The 15,107-nt window shown below is 60.6% G+C and overlaps 1 protein-coding gene across 1 annotated transcript in view; it reads left to right on the top strand.

The window, feature by feature from the left end:
* The window catches only part of ACOT7 (acyl-CoA thioesterase 7), an 88,445-nt gene that overhangs the window by 15,656 nt on the left and 57,682 nt on the right, over nt 1–15,107 (top strand). Inside the window, 1 exon segment of the mRNA XM_057745609.1 lies at nt 12,567–12,684. Coding sequence (XP_057601592.1) covers nt 12,567–12,684 — 118 coding nt within the window.

The raw sequence follows: 15,107 nt of genomic DNA, 5'->3' as shown, positions 1-15,107 counted from the left end.
CCTCAAGTCAGGGAGACGTTCCTTCAAGGTTTCAAAACCCCAGACCAGCACGTTCACAGCGTGTCAGGATGACCTTGGCACCTGGGAAGGGAGTCTTACACCGTCGAAGGAGGACCCGCGTTGGCCTCCCAGGAAGGGAGGCATTTAATCTTTATTTTTAACGTGGACGTTCTTTACTTCTGGTCACGCGCCCTTTTCTTTAGTGATTAAAGCAGATGCACAACGCGTGTTTGATCTGCCACAGGCTGTTCTAGTGAGCGTCAAATGCAAGTCAGCTCACGTGGAAGCCGGAACCACTTGCCCAGACCTCGGTAAGAGGAGACTTCTTTTATCTGTGTGTATCAGCACTTCATCCCTTTTTATGGTCAAATACCAGTCCCTCGTGTCGACGGGCTGCATTTCAGTTGTCCATTCATCCCTGATGGACATCTGGGTCGTTTCCACCTTGGCCTTTACGAACAACGTCGCTATGAACCTCTCCAGACATCTGCTTTTATCATTTAAAATGGTTCTTGGTTAATTTAATAGATGGGAAATAGCACCTTAAGGTTGTTTACTCATAAGGCTGAACTGGCATCAAATGGCCCCTCTTTGTGGAAAGGTCTGTTCACGGCTGGGGCTGGCGTGGCGGTGGTGGCCCGGTCCAGTCCTTACTGAAAGGGCTGAGCTGCGGCTGGCGGTTTGGACAGTCAACTTGGTGTCCTTTCTTGCAGATCCCAACCCCGCCCCCCCCCCCCATTCTGCTTTTCTCTAATTTATTTATTTATTTTTTAATTTATTGGCTGCATTGGGTCTTCGTTGCTGCACATGGGCTTTCTCTAGCTGTGAGTGGGGGCTACTCTTCATTGTGGTGCGTGGGCTTCTCATTGCGGTGGCTTCTCTTGTTGTGGCGCATGGTCTCTGGAGCACGGGTTCAGTCGTTGTGGCACACGGGCTCAGCTGCTCTGCGGCATGTGGGATCTTCCCGGCCCAGGAACCAAACTGTGTCCCCTGCATTGGCAGGTGGATTCTTAACCACTGGACCACGAGGAAAGTCCTGTTTTTCTCGAATTTTTAGAAAACCCAGATTCCATGGGTTGAGGTTGTATCTCTGTGACCAGGTTTTAAGTCAGTGATCCTGCTTATTGCCGAGTGGGTCATCCTCCAAATCTGAAAACTGTCTTCCCTCTAGTGGTGCTTCGTTTCAGTCTTAACTTCTGTGGTTTGTCTAGATAGCATTTTCTCAGCCGTGGATTTCGGTTCACTTTCCCACGTCTTACGGTTCTGGATTCAGCGTGGTATGCCGTGTACATCTTCGCCACTCTGTTGGCTGACTTCCATTTAGAAAATTCTTATCCAGGCGCTGGTCGATTTCAGGATTCACGTTTGCTCCATTGAGGACCTTTTCATCTTTCAGCCAGTCTTGTGGTATTGTAATGATCTTTCCAGAACTTAGAACCTGGTGTGGCAAATTGTGCCCTCTTCTCTTGTTGGTATGGGGGTCATTTTACTGCATCAAGTTCACTGCATCACCTGGTTGGTGTCCTGGCGGAGAGGACAGTCGTTGATCTTCACAGTGTGCCGGGGGCTGCCTTTCTCCCGGCTGCCTTCCTTCCTGGGACAGCACCTCTGGTGTCATCTGGGTCTGACTGATGGGGGCCTGACACCCTCCTGCTTCCCTCACGGGTAGAAGTTGGGGCTTGAACCAGGTGATTTCCAGCGTCTCTTTCTGCTCCAATTTCTGGTGATTTTAAGGGATTTTAAAAGGTCATGGAGGGAATTCCCCGGCGGCCCAGTAATTAGGACTTGGTGCTCTCATTGCCGAGAGCCCAGGTTCAATCCCTGGTCAGGGAACTAAGATCCTGCAAGCTGGGCGGCATGGCCAAAAAATTAAAAAATTAAAAAATAAAGTGAATAAAATGAAAAGGTCATGGAGCATGCAGTATTTGGAGTGATGGGGCTGGTGGTGTTCCTGGCATGCCAGGCGGAGCAGGGAGCCAGTGTTGCTTAGGTAAGCAGCGATGCCTTCGTGCGGGGACCAGGCCAAGTCCAAAGGGCGCAGCTTCAGGTCCAAGGATCCATCTCTGAGTCCCATCTGGCTGCAGCTATGGGAGGGACCAGTGGAGACCCTGGTGGCCATGCTCTTGCTCCGGCGAGCTGTGCCCCTAACGGCCTTGAGAAGGGGCTCCAACGAGGCCTGTCTTGGGGAGAAGGCCAAGCTGTGAGTTGGGAGCTGCGGGTAAACTGTGGCTGGCTAGGGTGGGGTGTCTGGGGGAGACCCTGGCCTGTGTGCCAGGGCGGGAGGGACTGGGATGTCTCTAGACATGTGGCTCTGGGACGCCCCGTGGCTGGAGTGGGCATCCCTGGTCTTGGGGCCTTTTTTCCGACCGAAGGTGTAGACGGACGTGACCCGACCCTGCACGTGTGGCATCCGGAGCCTGCTGCAGTGGTCCTCGTCCTGAACGGCCCGTGAAGCGGTGCTTTTGGTCTTATGGTCCAGAGGAGGGGAGTGGGGCCAGGCGTCTCTGGGCATGGGGGCCCCGGGGGAGGGAGCTGGCCGCTGGCCAGTGCGCCAGGGTCCCAGCTGACCCGAGGGGACCCAGGACCCGGGGGCAGGTGGGGAGGGGATGGCCGCTGTCCACTCTGCCTCTCCCAGGCGCCAGCTCAGTGTTGGCCTTGTGTTCTTGGCCTTTTGCTCGGTGCCTGGCTCGGGGCACAGCGGTGAGCAGGACGGCCTGGCCCTGCCCAACAGGAATAACCTAGGAGGCTCCCGGCAGGTGGGTCACTTCTCAGGGCAGCCGGACAGGCCGAGGGAGATCTGCGGTCCTGGCCGGGACCTGTCAGGCCGAGCGGGTGGGGAAGGCTTGTGGGGAAGGTTTCCACCCAGACTCAGCCTGACTTCCCCTCCAGGTCGACATTTTGGGTGTGGTGGGGGCGGGCCCCTTACCTCCCCCAGCGGCTCCAGGCATTAAGCTGAGGGCTTCCTGCCAGGGCTGGGTGCCAGCCTCCTGTGCTGCTAATCAGTCTGGAATGTTGTCTCTTTTGCATAAAGGGGGGGGGCACTAGTGTTTTTAGTAATAATTAATCCGTATTTTAGGAAAGGCCTCTGGGAAGGAGGTGGAAACACTTGGCCTTTGATATGGGGCCCCAGTGCCAGGCCCCAGGCCGTGTTGGCTAAGCCCGATCAGGGCTCTGTCCTAACTTTCTCTTTTGACAACAAAGTCTGCCTCACATGTCAGCTGGACAGGTGCCCAGGAGCCCAGGCCAGGATGACACGTTTTAGGAAGGACAACCTCGAGTGGGTGGTGTCATTCATTTGTGCCGTCCAGGATGGTGCCTGGGGGATGGTGGCCCTGCGTGGGGGTGGCGCTGGGGCTGAGTGACACGCCTGACACATCCACAGCCTCCTCTCCCAGGGCCACTCTGACCTGGGCTACCTCTCCCAGGGCCACTCACGCCCAGCGCTGGGGAGAAGGTGGAAGTGCAGTCCTCCGCAGGAGAGGGAAGGCCTGGAGGTGGCCCTGGGGGTGGGGAGGAAGGTCTGCATGGCGGTGTCGGCCCGAGGAGGGCTGAGGCTGGGGAGCAACGGCTCTGCATCTCGTGGGACCGCTCACGCACTCTGGCTCGTGATCCCCCCTTCTGTCTGTGTTTCGGGAAGCTCTGGGTCCAGCCCCATCCATGGCCTGGCCTCTGCTGAGACCTGGGAGCTGACAGGGGTGGGCGTTCGCCCTCGCTGACGGTCTCCCAGAGGCCTCCAGAGAGGGCACCTGTGGCCTCGTAATCTCAGGGCACAGCAGCAGAAGGGCTCCAAGATCTCCTCCTCCCCTGTTATTATGTACAAAATGAGGTTTCTGTGACACCTGGCTTTTGGCAGACTTCTCAGATTGGTGAAGCGGCCTCTTCCTGGTTAGAGTGGGCAGGCCAGGAAGCCAGGGTGGCCCTGGCGGGGAGTGGGGATGGTCCTTGCGGTGGGGGAGGGTGGGTGCCGCAGCTGCAGCTGCTCCCCTCGCCTCTCTCTGGACCTGGGACATCCCAGCCCACACGGCTTCTCAGCTGAGCGGGTACCACCCATCACGGGACCCACTGCAGTGGATGGGGTCAGGTGGTAGGGGGACTCGCCCCGGTGTCCCGCAGGCTGGCTGGCTTCACGCAGCCAGGGCACCCACGCATGGCACCCAGTGCTTGCTGACCGTGGCTGTTAGGCGGTTAACTAAAGCTGGGACAGAAGTCCGGGCTCTGGGTGACCCCCGGGGCTCCCGGGGTCTGATCACGGGTGCCTGGAGCAGGTGGGCCGCTCCAGCGCCCAGATGGGGGCACCTGCTCCTCCGCCGTCTTGCTCACCGGTGCTTCCCTTTCTCCTGCCAGTGGGTGTCAGTGGTTGGGCCAGGGTGTGCTGGCTTCATGGGATCCATGGGCCCGGTTCACTCCGCTGTCCTGCTCTGGGGCCGGGAGGGTCCAGGCCTCTTTCGTGGCCCAGCCGGTTCTCCACCTCCGCCTCTTCGAAGGGATGCCGTGGGGTCTTTAGGAGTTGAAGGAGCTTTGCCGGAACCTTCTCAGGCAGCAAATTGGAGAGGATGAGCAGTGCCACTTGGACTTCTGTTGGGCAGAGTCCGTGTAGGAAGATGGGGTGTTCGCGTGTGCCTGACCCTGACCTTCAGGGCCCCACAGCCGAGGCTGCTGGGTGTGAACCAGCTCCCCGGCCCGCTTGGTCCTCCTTGCAGGTGCCTGCCCCGAGGTGGGCCTGCAGCTCCTTTCCCGCCAGGACGGCAGCCCCATTCCTCGTCTCCTCCCTGGCAGCCTTCAGACGCCCGTTGGGAGCCTGCTTGCTGGGCACTCCCGCCGAGGCAGCTCTTCGACTGCCCCTGTGGCTCCGAGGGAAGGGGGTCTCTGTCCTGACCTGCCGTTGCCTCTCCGGTTGGAGCCTCGTTCAGAAGGGACAGGTCTGGGGGGCTTCTGGCACAGTCTGTGAGGCGTCCTGAGATCCAGCTGCCCTGCGGGGCCCCTCCTGGACCCCAGCGGCAGGCCCAGTGGTTCTTCCCGTGTTTCAGTGCGGGCTGAAACCCCGGGAGGACTTTATCTGTCCTGGAAGCCTGGCTGGCTTGGTGCCACCACCTTCTACTCCAGGCATTTCTGCTTTCACCTGTGGGTGAAGGAAACAACCCCCTCGCCCCCCCCCCCCGTTACCATGGAACTCACACGGCAGTGTTTTAACTTTAGCGTGACATTTTCATGTCAGAGTCAGAGATGCTGGCCTCATGTTGGGGGCTGTGGGAGGGGGCGGGCAGGGGTCAGCCCCCTGTGGAGCGGCCACCGAGGCCGCTGGGGCCCTGGCCTGGGCTGGCTGGGCTGGGGAGCAGGGCCGGAGCTGGCTGCAGGCCGTAGGGTCTCACCCGGGCCACTTCCTGCTGGCCTTTCAGGGGTGGAGCTGAGGTCCCCTGGGGCGGGGGCTGCCGGGGCAACGCCTGCCCGCGTTTCCTGGGGTCGCTGTAACAGGCGACCACGACTGGGTGTCTTAAAACAACAGAAGTATGTATGTTTTCACAGTCTGGAGGCCACAAGCCGCAAATACAGGGCTTGGCAGGGCCACGATCTGAAGGCTCTCGGGGAAGAGCCTTCCTTGTCTCTTGCAGCGTCTGGGGGCTGCTGGCTGTTCCTGTGTTTCTCGTCTTGTCGTAGCGTCACTGCAGTCTCTGCTTCCCTGTCATACGGCCTTTTCCCCCGGGTGTGTCCAAATTTCCCTCTTCTTCTAAGGACTCCAGGCATAGGAACGGGCCCCTGATAACCTCATCTTAACTTGATCCTTTGCACAGACCCTGTTTCCGAAGGAGGTCACATTCACAGGTTCTGAGTGGACATGACGTTTTGGGGGACCCTATTCACCCCAGTACAAAGGCTCCGTGTGGGGCCTGCATTGGCTCGGCCTTGGGGAGCCCCCGGGGAGCAGAGGGACAGGGCCGGCCCTCGGGACACACAGGACTCCGTTAGGGACCGGGTGGCTGCTCCAGCCTCCCAGGCTGTCCCGTGGCCAGCCCCCGCTCCCGGCATGGCATCTCCCACTCTGTGCTCCTGCCTCTGTCCTGCCCCCTGACCAGCAGGCAGGGGGTCTGGGGCCGCCTGTCCAGGGGACGGTGGCCCTGATGTGAGTTCAGGGAAGGCCTTGCAGAGGACCTGTGTTTAAGCTGTACTTTGCAGAAGTTTTAAAGACCATTGATTTCTTTGACATGATTGACATTTTTTTTTAAATAAACTTATTTATTTATTTATTTATTTTATTGGCTGTGTTGGGTCTTTTTTTTTTTTTTGCTGTGCGCGGGCTTTCTTTGTAGTTGCGAAGAGTGGGGGCTACTCTTTGTTGTGGTGCGTGGGCTCCTCATTGCCGTGGCTTCTCTTGTTGTGGAGCACGGGCTCTAGGCACATGGGCTTCAGTAGTTGCAGCACACGGGCTCAATAGTTGCGGCGCACAGGCTTAGTTGCTCCGCGGCATGCGGGCTCCTCCTAGAGCAGGGGTCGACCCCGTGTCCCCTGCATTGGCAGGCGGATTCTCAACCACTGCACCACCTAGGAGGCCCCGATTGACATGGTTTTAAGCTCTAAAGGCACAGAGGCCTCTCAGGAAAGTTCCCCTCCCAAGTCCAGCTGCTGGTTCCCCTCTCAGGGGCGACAGAAGCTTCCGGTTTCCCTGGCCTCCCTCCGGGGATGGTCTCCACGGGGCCTGCAGGTGTCGCCCCCTGGTCCCCGTCAGCCTGCACCTGCCTCTTCTCTAGCAGCGCCTGCCCAAGACCGGTCCTCCACTTGCTCGGCGCTGTGCACGCTGGTGTGCGCGGGTGTGAGGGAAGCTAGCGAGTCCCCTATTGTGGACGTTTAGGACGCGGCCAGTCTTTGCGTGATAAACAGCTTTGCAGCGAGTAACCTCGAACACACGTGATTTAAGCATGTGTGGAAACACCTGTAGGGCGAATTCCTCTCAGTGGAGTGGCTGGCTCAGGGCAGCCTGTGCACGTGGCGTTTGGACAGACAGCGATCATGCGGCTTGCCCTCCGGGAGGCTGTGTCCCCTGATGCTCCCCGGTCGGCGATGAGCACCCCCGCCGGCGGTGCCGGTGGTGCCGGAAGGCCCAGGGCTGCCTGGCCAGCACCACTGGTCTGCGCAGGTGCAGCCTGGAGCCCTGCAGGACACTGGGACCAGGCGAGGAAAGTTCCAGACCCCTGAGGCCTTGCGAGGGAGGTGAGTCTTTTGTTTTTTTGGCCACCTCATGCGGGATCTTAGTTCCCCGCCCAAGGATGGAACCTGGCCCCCCTGCCGTGGAAGCGCGGGGTCGTGACAGATGCACCAGCGGGGCAGTCCCCGGAGTCGAATCTTGGTGCTGTAGAAGGGGCCCTGGAGGGTCTGCGCAGGGGAGTGGCCTCCTGCTTAGGGAGAGTGACTCCTGGGGCAGCCGCGTAGGCGGTGGGTGAGGGCTGGGACGCCCGAGGCAGACGTAGAAGCCCCTCCACCCCAGCCTCCGAGGGACTCCCCGCACACCAGACCTGCCTCAGTACCTCCCTCCCCCAGGACAAGTCCAGATGCTGTCCGCAGCCCCAGGCTGGGGGACAAGCTCCTGGCTCCATCCTCCAGCTCCCCCTTCACCCCCATCGCCCCACGGGCCGCAGGCCAGCTTTGGGGGCTTGTCGTCTCTGTCTGGGCCCACCAGGCGCCCCCGCGCTGGGGCCTTCCCCTGAGATGCCCCCTCTTCTTGGAACCTCCGCCCTGCCCCCTGTCCCTGGCTCAGCCCCGCTCCCACTCCAGGACTTGGCCCAGGTGTCACTTCCTCTGCAAAGTTTTTCTGGTGTCCAGATGGGTGGCTGCCCCTTTGGGAGTGACTCTTTGACCCGGATTTGTGCAGCTTCCTTCGAGCTCCTGTCATCAGCTTAGTGTCTGCTTCGGAGGGGAGCAGGGTGGCAGTGGTGTCCGCTTCGGGTAGCCGTGGGCCCCAGCCCTGGCCGGCTCATCCTGCGGTCTGGGGCGGGAGTAGCTGGAATAGAAGAGAAGGGGCGGTGGGTGACACGATGACATTCCAGATGCCACTGCTGGGAGGGCGGGGAGAGTGGAGGACAGTGGAGAGGATGCTCAGGGCGTGGGCCTGGCCACGGGGGGCAGTGTCAGTGCCACTGCCCAGCCGAGAGGACATGGGGCGTGGGGACGCAAGGAGGGCTCCTTGGGCCAAGCTTCTGCCTTTCCCTGAAGTTTCTGGAGTCCAAGAAGCAAGGGACCTGCTGGTTGGCATGGGCAGAGGGGCAGAGAGAAGGGGGAGAGAGAATGGTTCACACAGAGTCTCCCCCAGGACTGGGTCAGGCCCCCCTACCTGCTCTGCCCCCCGGAGCTGGCCTGCGTGGGGTTGAAACATTTCCATTGGGCGCCACCAGTCACATGTCAGGAGATGTCACGTCAGGCTCTGATTGCCAGCTTCTCTTGAAAACCCAGAGTTTCAGCATCCTGGACTCAACCCCCGCACGGCCGTAGCCGGCCTGCCGTCAGGGGCTGCAGCCCTGGGCCTGTGTGTGCGCCCAGCACCGCCCCGTCGCCTCCCAGACCAGAGACCAGCGGGCAGGGCCGCGTGGCATCGTATTTGCTCCACGGGGCTGTCTTCTTTTTTTAGTAGTGGAGAGGAAAGTGAAGCACTTTTCATACTCATGTCTTTACTAAAAATGGGAAAACAAAAACACATGTTTTCTTGTGACCCTTGTTCCTCACACTCCTGCCTGGAGGTGACAGGTGTGGGGGCAGCTCTGGGGAAGGTGAGTTGAGGAAGACCCTGCCCAGCAGCGCCGGAGCTCTTTGGAGGGAAGGAGGGAGGGAGAGAGGGCAGGTGCAGGGTCAGGAAGGAACAGGGAAGGGTTGAGTGAGCGGGGCTCTGGCCCCGTTGTGTTTGCAGGAACAGGAACGGCAGACTGGAGGCAGGATGAGGTCCTGGGGGAAGGTCTGTGTCTGCACCGTGAACCTGGGTGGCCTGCTGGCCTGGGGGGTTAGGACGGTCCTTGGGGCGGGACCCAGGGCGACCAGGACGGGTAGGGGCTGGAGAGGATGCCGTCTGGAGCTTGTGGCATTTACCCTTAAGTGCCCAGGTACTCCCAGGGGTCGTGAGATGCTGATGGTACGGGGGTCCCCGGGTGCCCCCCGGGTTGCATGGTGGCTCCAGGCTCTGCCTCAGGCTGCAGGCGCTGTCCCCTGTCCCCCTGTCTCAGAGGCTGCCTCCTTGTCCGTCCCTCCCTCCTCAGGGCCCTGCCGGATGTAAGCACTTCCTCCTGCGCCCTGGGGCCCCCTGTCTGCACTTCTCTTCCTGGCCCTGCATCACTCTGCTCCAGCCTGGTGTGTGCAGCCCCATTTTACAGACAGGGAAGGTGAAACCCCCAGAAATAAATCAGGCTCCGCCAGAGGCAGGCTCTGGTTCTCCTGGTGTCTGAACGTTTCAGTCCTCCCCCGCCTGGAACCCGAGCCCCCACCCCGTCTCCGCATCCTGTGCCTGGGTGCAGAGATGGACCGTCGGCTCTTCACTGAGCTGAAAACGAGTGCAGAGGAAAGAGTTTGACATGGTTTTAAAGGGTTTTTTTTTAATTAATTGATTTATTTTATTTCTTTTATTTTTGGCTGCGTTGGGTCTTCATTGCTGCACGCGGGCTTTCTCTAGTTGTGACGAGCGGGGGCTACTCTTTGTTGTGGTGCGCGGGCTTCTTATTGCGGTGGCTTCTCTTGTTGTGGAGCACGGGCTCTAGGTACATGGGCTTCAGTAGTTGTGGCACGTGGGCTCAGTCGTTGTGGCTCATGGGTTTAATTGCTCTGTGGCATGTGGGATCTTCCTGGACCAAGGATCAAACCCGTGTCCCCTGCATTGGCAGGCAGATTCTCAACCACTGCGCCACCAGCGAAGCACCCCCCCCCCAGCCCCGTGATTTATTTTGTAACTGAAGGTTTGTACCTTTCAACCCTCTTCACCTATTTTAACCCATCCTCCCCACCCCTGGCCTCTGGCAACCACCACTCTGTTCTTTATGAGTTAGGGCTTTTTAAATTCCACATATAAGTAAAATGATCTAGTTTTTGTCTTTCTCTGCCTGACTTATTTCATGTAGCGTAATTGCCATGTTGTTGCAAATGGCAGAATTGTCTTCTTTTTTGTGGCTGAATTATGTGCACACACACACAGCAGGTCTGCTTCACCCATTCATCCGTCAGCGGACACTTGCGCTGTTCCGTGTCTCGGCTCCTGTAAATAACGCTGCGGTGAACACGAGGGTGCAGGTGTCTCTTCTAGATAGTGATTTCATTTTCTTCAGATTAATGCCCAGAAGTGGGATTGGTGGATCGTACGGTAGTTCTCGTCTTAATTTTTTGAGGGACCTCCATGCTTTTTTCCACAGTGGCCGCACCAATTCACATCCCCATCGACTGCACACGTTTTTTTCCCTTTTTCTCCACATCCTCCCCGACACTTGTTTCTTGCCTCTTCGATAATAGCCATTCTAACAGATATTGCGGCTTTTTTTTTAATGTTGTTATTTTTGGGCCGCACTGTACAGCATGTGGGATCTCAGATCCCCAGCCAGGTATCAAACCTGCACCCCTGCATTGGAGGCGCAGAGTCTTAACCACTGGACCACCAGGGAGGCCCCCGTTGTGGTTTTGATTTGTGTTTCCCTGATGGTTAATGGTGTTGAGTATCTTTTCATGTGCCTGTTTGGCAAAATGTCTCTTCACATCTTCTGCCCATTTTTTAATAAGATCGCTTGTTTTTCGCTGTTGAGTTTTATGAGTTCTTTATGTATTTTGTATATTAATCCTTTATCAGATAAATGATTTACAAACGTTTCCTCACATCCTATAGGTTATCTTTTCACGTTACTGATGGCTTCCTTTGCTGTGCAGAAGCCTTTTAGTTTGACGTACTCTCACTTGTTTATTTTTGTTTCTGTTGCCTTTGTTTTTGGTGTCAAATCTAAAAAATCATCACTAAGGCCTGTCTTCTCCTAGGAGTTTTATGGTTTCGGGTCTTGTGTTCAAGTTTTTAATCTATTTTGAGTTGATTCAAAAATCGTTTCAAGTGAACCTTTGAGAAGCCAAGTGACGCTTCTTTCCTGTGCTCTGGGGGTTCCCCTGGCCGCTGCGTGGGTGACTGTGGCTGCTGGCTCTGAGCCAGCGATGCAGGCGAGAAGCAGGGGGCCTGAATGCCCGCCCCCCCAGGATGGAGGGGTGACTTTGGGGGTGGGCGACAGGTGCAGACGGCTGTCAGTCAGCCCAGGCTGTCGGGGCTCGTTTGCTGCAGAGGGTGGCGGCTGCGGCTCGCCCTCGGAGCCTCCCGCCTTCCTGCGGTCGGTTGGCTGGCACTTAGAGAAGAGGGAAGAGGTGCTGGTAAACGTTTCTATCCTTGACTGCGTGCCAGGCACATTGTCTCGGGTGGTCCAGTCTTCCCCACGGTCAGATGCGGTGGCGCTGTTGTTCCTCTTTTACAGCGGCGAGAAAGCAGAGGAGGGAGGGCTCGGGCAGCTTGCTCAGGGGACCCAGCTGGTAAGAGTGGGAGCCAGGAACCATCTCTGAGTCTGCCTGGTTTGCCCCCGCGTCTGAAAGGAGCCAGACCCGGAGGGCAGTGGAGTTCTGTGGCCGAGCGTGGGGATCCGGCCTTGGGGGCCACGCTGGCCTTCAGGCTGGAACAGGCTGGATGGGCCCAGGGGTGCCAGGCCCCCAGGAGCTGCACGCTGGCTCATTGCCTGGTACCTGTCCCGGGGCCTGAGGCTGCTGCGGGCAGATTTCATCAGCCGACGGGTGTCTAGGAAAGTGCCAGGCCCACTGGGGTTGCCCAGGGTAGGAGCGCCAGGCCAGCTTGCTGGGACTCCAGGGATTTCCCAGGGCTTCCCTGCTGTCCATGGCAAGGGCGAGGTTTTTCCTCTTGGGGAAATGGGGTGGCATCTCAGGCTTCCCTGAACTTGGGGATCTCCCAGCTCTCAATCCCAGGGAATTGGCTCCCTTGGGTGCCCTGTCAGAGCCCAGGGGGCAGGCAGCGAGTGGGCGTCCACCTGCTGAGGGGTCTGGATGCTGTGACGCGTGTCCAGTTCTCAGAACGTCTGCGGCCACGCAAGGCCAGCCCCTCCGGGAGTCCTAATGGAGGTGGTGGGCCTGGGAATTTGTCCATTTTCCAAGCCTGTGTCCTCGTGCTCATTCAGCTCTGCTGGTGGTTGGCGGCCCGGGGACCAGGTGTGCTGGGCACCCTGCCGCCAGGCCGCCCTGCTGCCGCGCTCACGGCCTTTGCGGGAGGTCCCCGCCATCCCCCCTTCCCGGCCAGGGGTGGGGAGGGGTTCTCCCACTGGCGGCCCGGGGGCCTGTGGCCCCAGGGCAGGGCGGGCCCCTTCTCTGCCCTCCCCTCTCCGGTGGAAAGACGACCCTGCAGCCCCTTTCCTGGCTGCCGGCCCAGCACCCCCCCTGAGCACACACGCGGGAGGGTCTCTCTCCTTCCCTGGGAGCCATCGGGCCCTTTGGACGACCTCCTCCCCCGGGGCGCGGCTGTTCACAAGGAGCGTCCTCCCCGAGGCTCACCCCGCCGGTTCTCTCCCTGCCCCCAGGATCATGCGGCCGGACGACGCCAACGTGTTGGGCAACGTCCACGGAGGGACCATCCTGAAGATGATCGAGGAGGCAGGGGCCATCATCAGCACGCGGCACTGCAACAGCCAGAGCGGGGTAGGCGCCTCGCGGCCCGGCCCGCGCCCCGCAGGCCGTGCCGCTCCCCGTGCGCGCTCGGGCCGGGAGGCGGGTTTGGGTTGAGCCCAGGCCTGGAGCCTCCCTTCCCTGCTCCCCGGGCCTTGGGGGCTTTGGGAAGCCCCGGCCCTGGTCAGGGGACCCCTTGGGTGGGCACCTGGTGGGGGGCTCAGCGAGGAGGGGAGGGGACCTCCAGAGGCGAAGCCGAGAGCCGCCCTGACAGCCACTTTTCCGGCCCTCCCCCGGCTTTGGGGAGGGTCAGCTTCCTGAGTCCCCGGGGGCCCCGTCCGCCCCACCGTCCCCACCCCCTGGGCTGCCTGGGCCGCGGTTCCTCCTGGGTGTCAGGCTGGACCCGGATCCCTCCCCTGCTCTGCTGACCCTGGGTCCGAGGGCAAGTCTGGGCTCTCCCCTCGGGGGCTCCCGGGCTGTGGGGCCCGCAGGCCGGCTCCAGCTCCTGCAGCGGTGCCCGCTCTTTGCCCGCTGCCCAGGCTTGCGGCTTTAGGGCTTCAGGGCGGCTGCGGGGCACTCAGCCCGTCATCTGCAGCCCGGCCCCCAGCCCCGCAGGACCTGACGTTCTCTCCGAAGGCCCCCCCCCCGCCTCAGGTGCTGGGGGAAGGAGTCTGTCTTGTGCCACAGCTGCCCGCTTGGCACCAGGCACGGAAGCGACTCCGCGGGAAGCCTGAGGCCTCAGGTACCTTGTGGGCCTCAGCTAGCCACCTGCTGTGTCACTGCCCTCCAGGGCCAGAGACGGCCGACGCCCCGCCCGCGTAGACTGGGTGTGCGTGTGCGTGGCTGTGCGTGTAGGATGAGCCACGCCCGGGGAGTGTGCGAGTGAGCGTGGGCCTGGGGGCCTCCGAAGGGGGAGGCGTGGGCGTCCGGCTGAGGGCTCCCCCGCCCGCTGAGAGCTGGGATGTGTTCCGTGGCCTTGAAGGTCTGGGGGCCGACCCGGCCACGCTCGGAGAGCGCCCTCTGGTGGCTGCGAGGAGGACGGCCCCAGGCCCTGGTAGACCCTCCGAGAGCGTCCGTGAGGGTCCCAGCCACGCCTGGACACTGGGTGTGGGGAAGAGGCTGGACTCTGGGAAGGAAATGCCCCAGGACTGGGGAGTGAGGGAGGAGGGACTCAGAGTTCCATTACCGCCTGAGGTTGGGTACTTGTCCGAGGCCACGTGGGGAAGCGGGTGGCTGCTCTGGGTCTTGAACCTGTGCTTGGAGTCCCGGGTCGTCCTCACTCCTTCCGCAGAGTGAGCCTGGGATGCAGGTCTGACCTGCTGGCTGGGAGATGCCTCTGGGCCGGTGGTCCCAGGAGAGCGATCTGGAATCCCAGGCTCAGGAAGCGGGTGTGAGCCCCAGGCAGCTCCAGGGGGCTGCGGCTAGCCTCTGAGCAGCTCCGCTGGGTGGGCCGAGGGCACTGCCATCCACACCCCCCGGTGGTCTCATCCAGTCTGTGGCTTCGGTACCACAGCAGAGCCCCGAGCGTCTGTGTCCAGCTGGCGCCTCTTGGCCGGCTCCCCCCGGGTGCTTAATCAGCCCTCTACGTGGATGGGCCCAAAGAGACCCTCAGGACCCGCTGCCCGGCGGCTTCTCCCACAGTCTCCCTCTGCTCAGTAAATGACCTCCGGGGCCTCCACTGACCCCCTTCCTCGTGGACGTGGGCGTCCAGTCCTGTCGGCTTCACCTGTGGGTAGTTCCAGGTCTGAGCACTACACACCAGCCGCACCTCCACCTGGGCCGAGCCACCGTCACTTCCCGCCCGCATTGCCTGAACAGCTTCGTAACAGGCCTCCCTGCCCCTCGTCTGCTCTCCAGCAGCAGCCAGAGAGACGTGTCCTGTGTGAAGTCAGGGCACGGCAGTCTGCACGTGGCTCCTACTCCTTGCCCTCGACACGCCCCTGGGCCGCACTGGCATTCCTGCCCCAGGGCCTTTGCACTGGCCCTTTCCCCGCCAGGACCGCTTGTCCCCCGCAGACCCACGTGGCTCCCCCTTCCTTCCAGTCTCTTCGTAAATACGGTCTCCATGGGGGCCTTGCCTCACGACCGGTGCCCTCCCTGCTCCCAGCTCCTGTCTCTGGTGCCGTCACTCCCGGCACCCGTGTTTCGCGCATTTGTCCCTGGGCTTCCCCCACCAGAGCGTGAGCCCTACCAGGGCAGGGACTTCTGCCGCCACTGCCCCACTGGATGCCCAGCGTCTGGACCGAGGTCTGGGAGGCAGCGGGTTCCTGCCAGCTGCCGTGTCTGGAGTGGCCCTCTGCGGAGGTTTCTGTTCACTGCGCACGTACGGTGCGCCAGGGCCACGCTGCGTGCTTGCCTTCCTTACCTGGGACGTCGCCTCAACCCCACTTTGCAAATGAGGAAGCGGAGGCCGGGGAAAGTCGTGTGGCTCCCGAAGGTCACAGAGCTGCGTCCTC

Source organism: Hippopotamus amphibius, chromosome 1 (genome assembly GCF_030028045.1).
Source record: "Hippopotamus amphibius kiboko isolate mHipAmp2 chromosome 1, mHipAmp2.hap2, whole genome shotgun sequence".
Lineage (NCBI taxonomy): Eukaryota > Metazoa > Chordata > Mammalia > Artiodactyla > Hippopotamidae > Hippopotamus > Hippopotamus amphibius.
The sequence above is the reverse complement of the archived record's forward strand: the minus strand, read 5'-3'. Positions and strand labels throughout refer to the sequence as shown.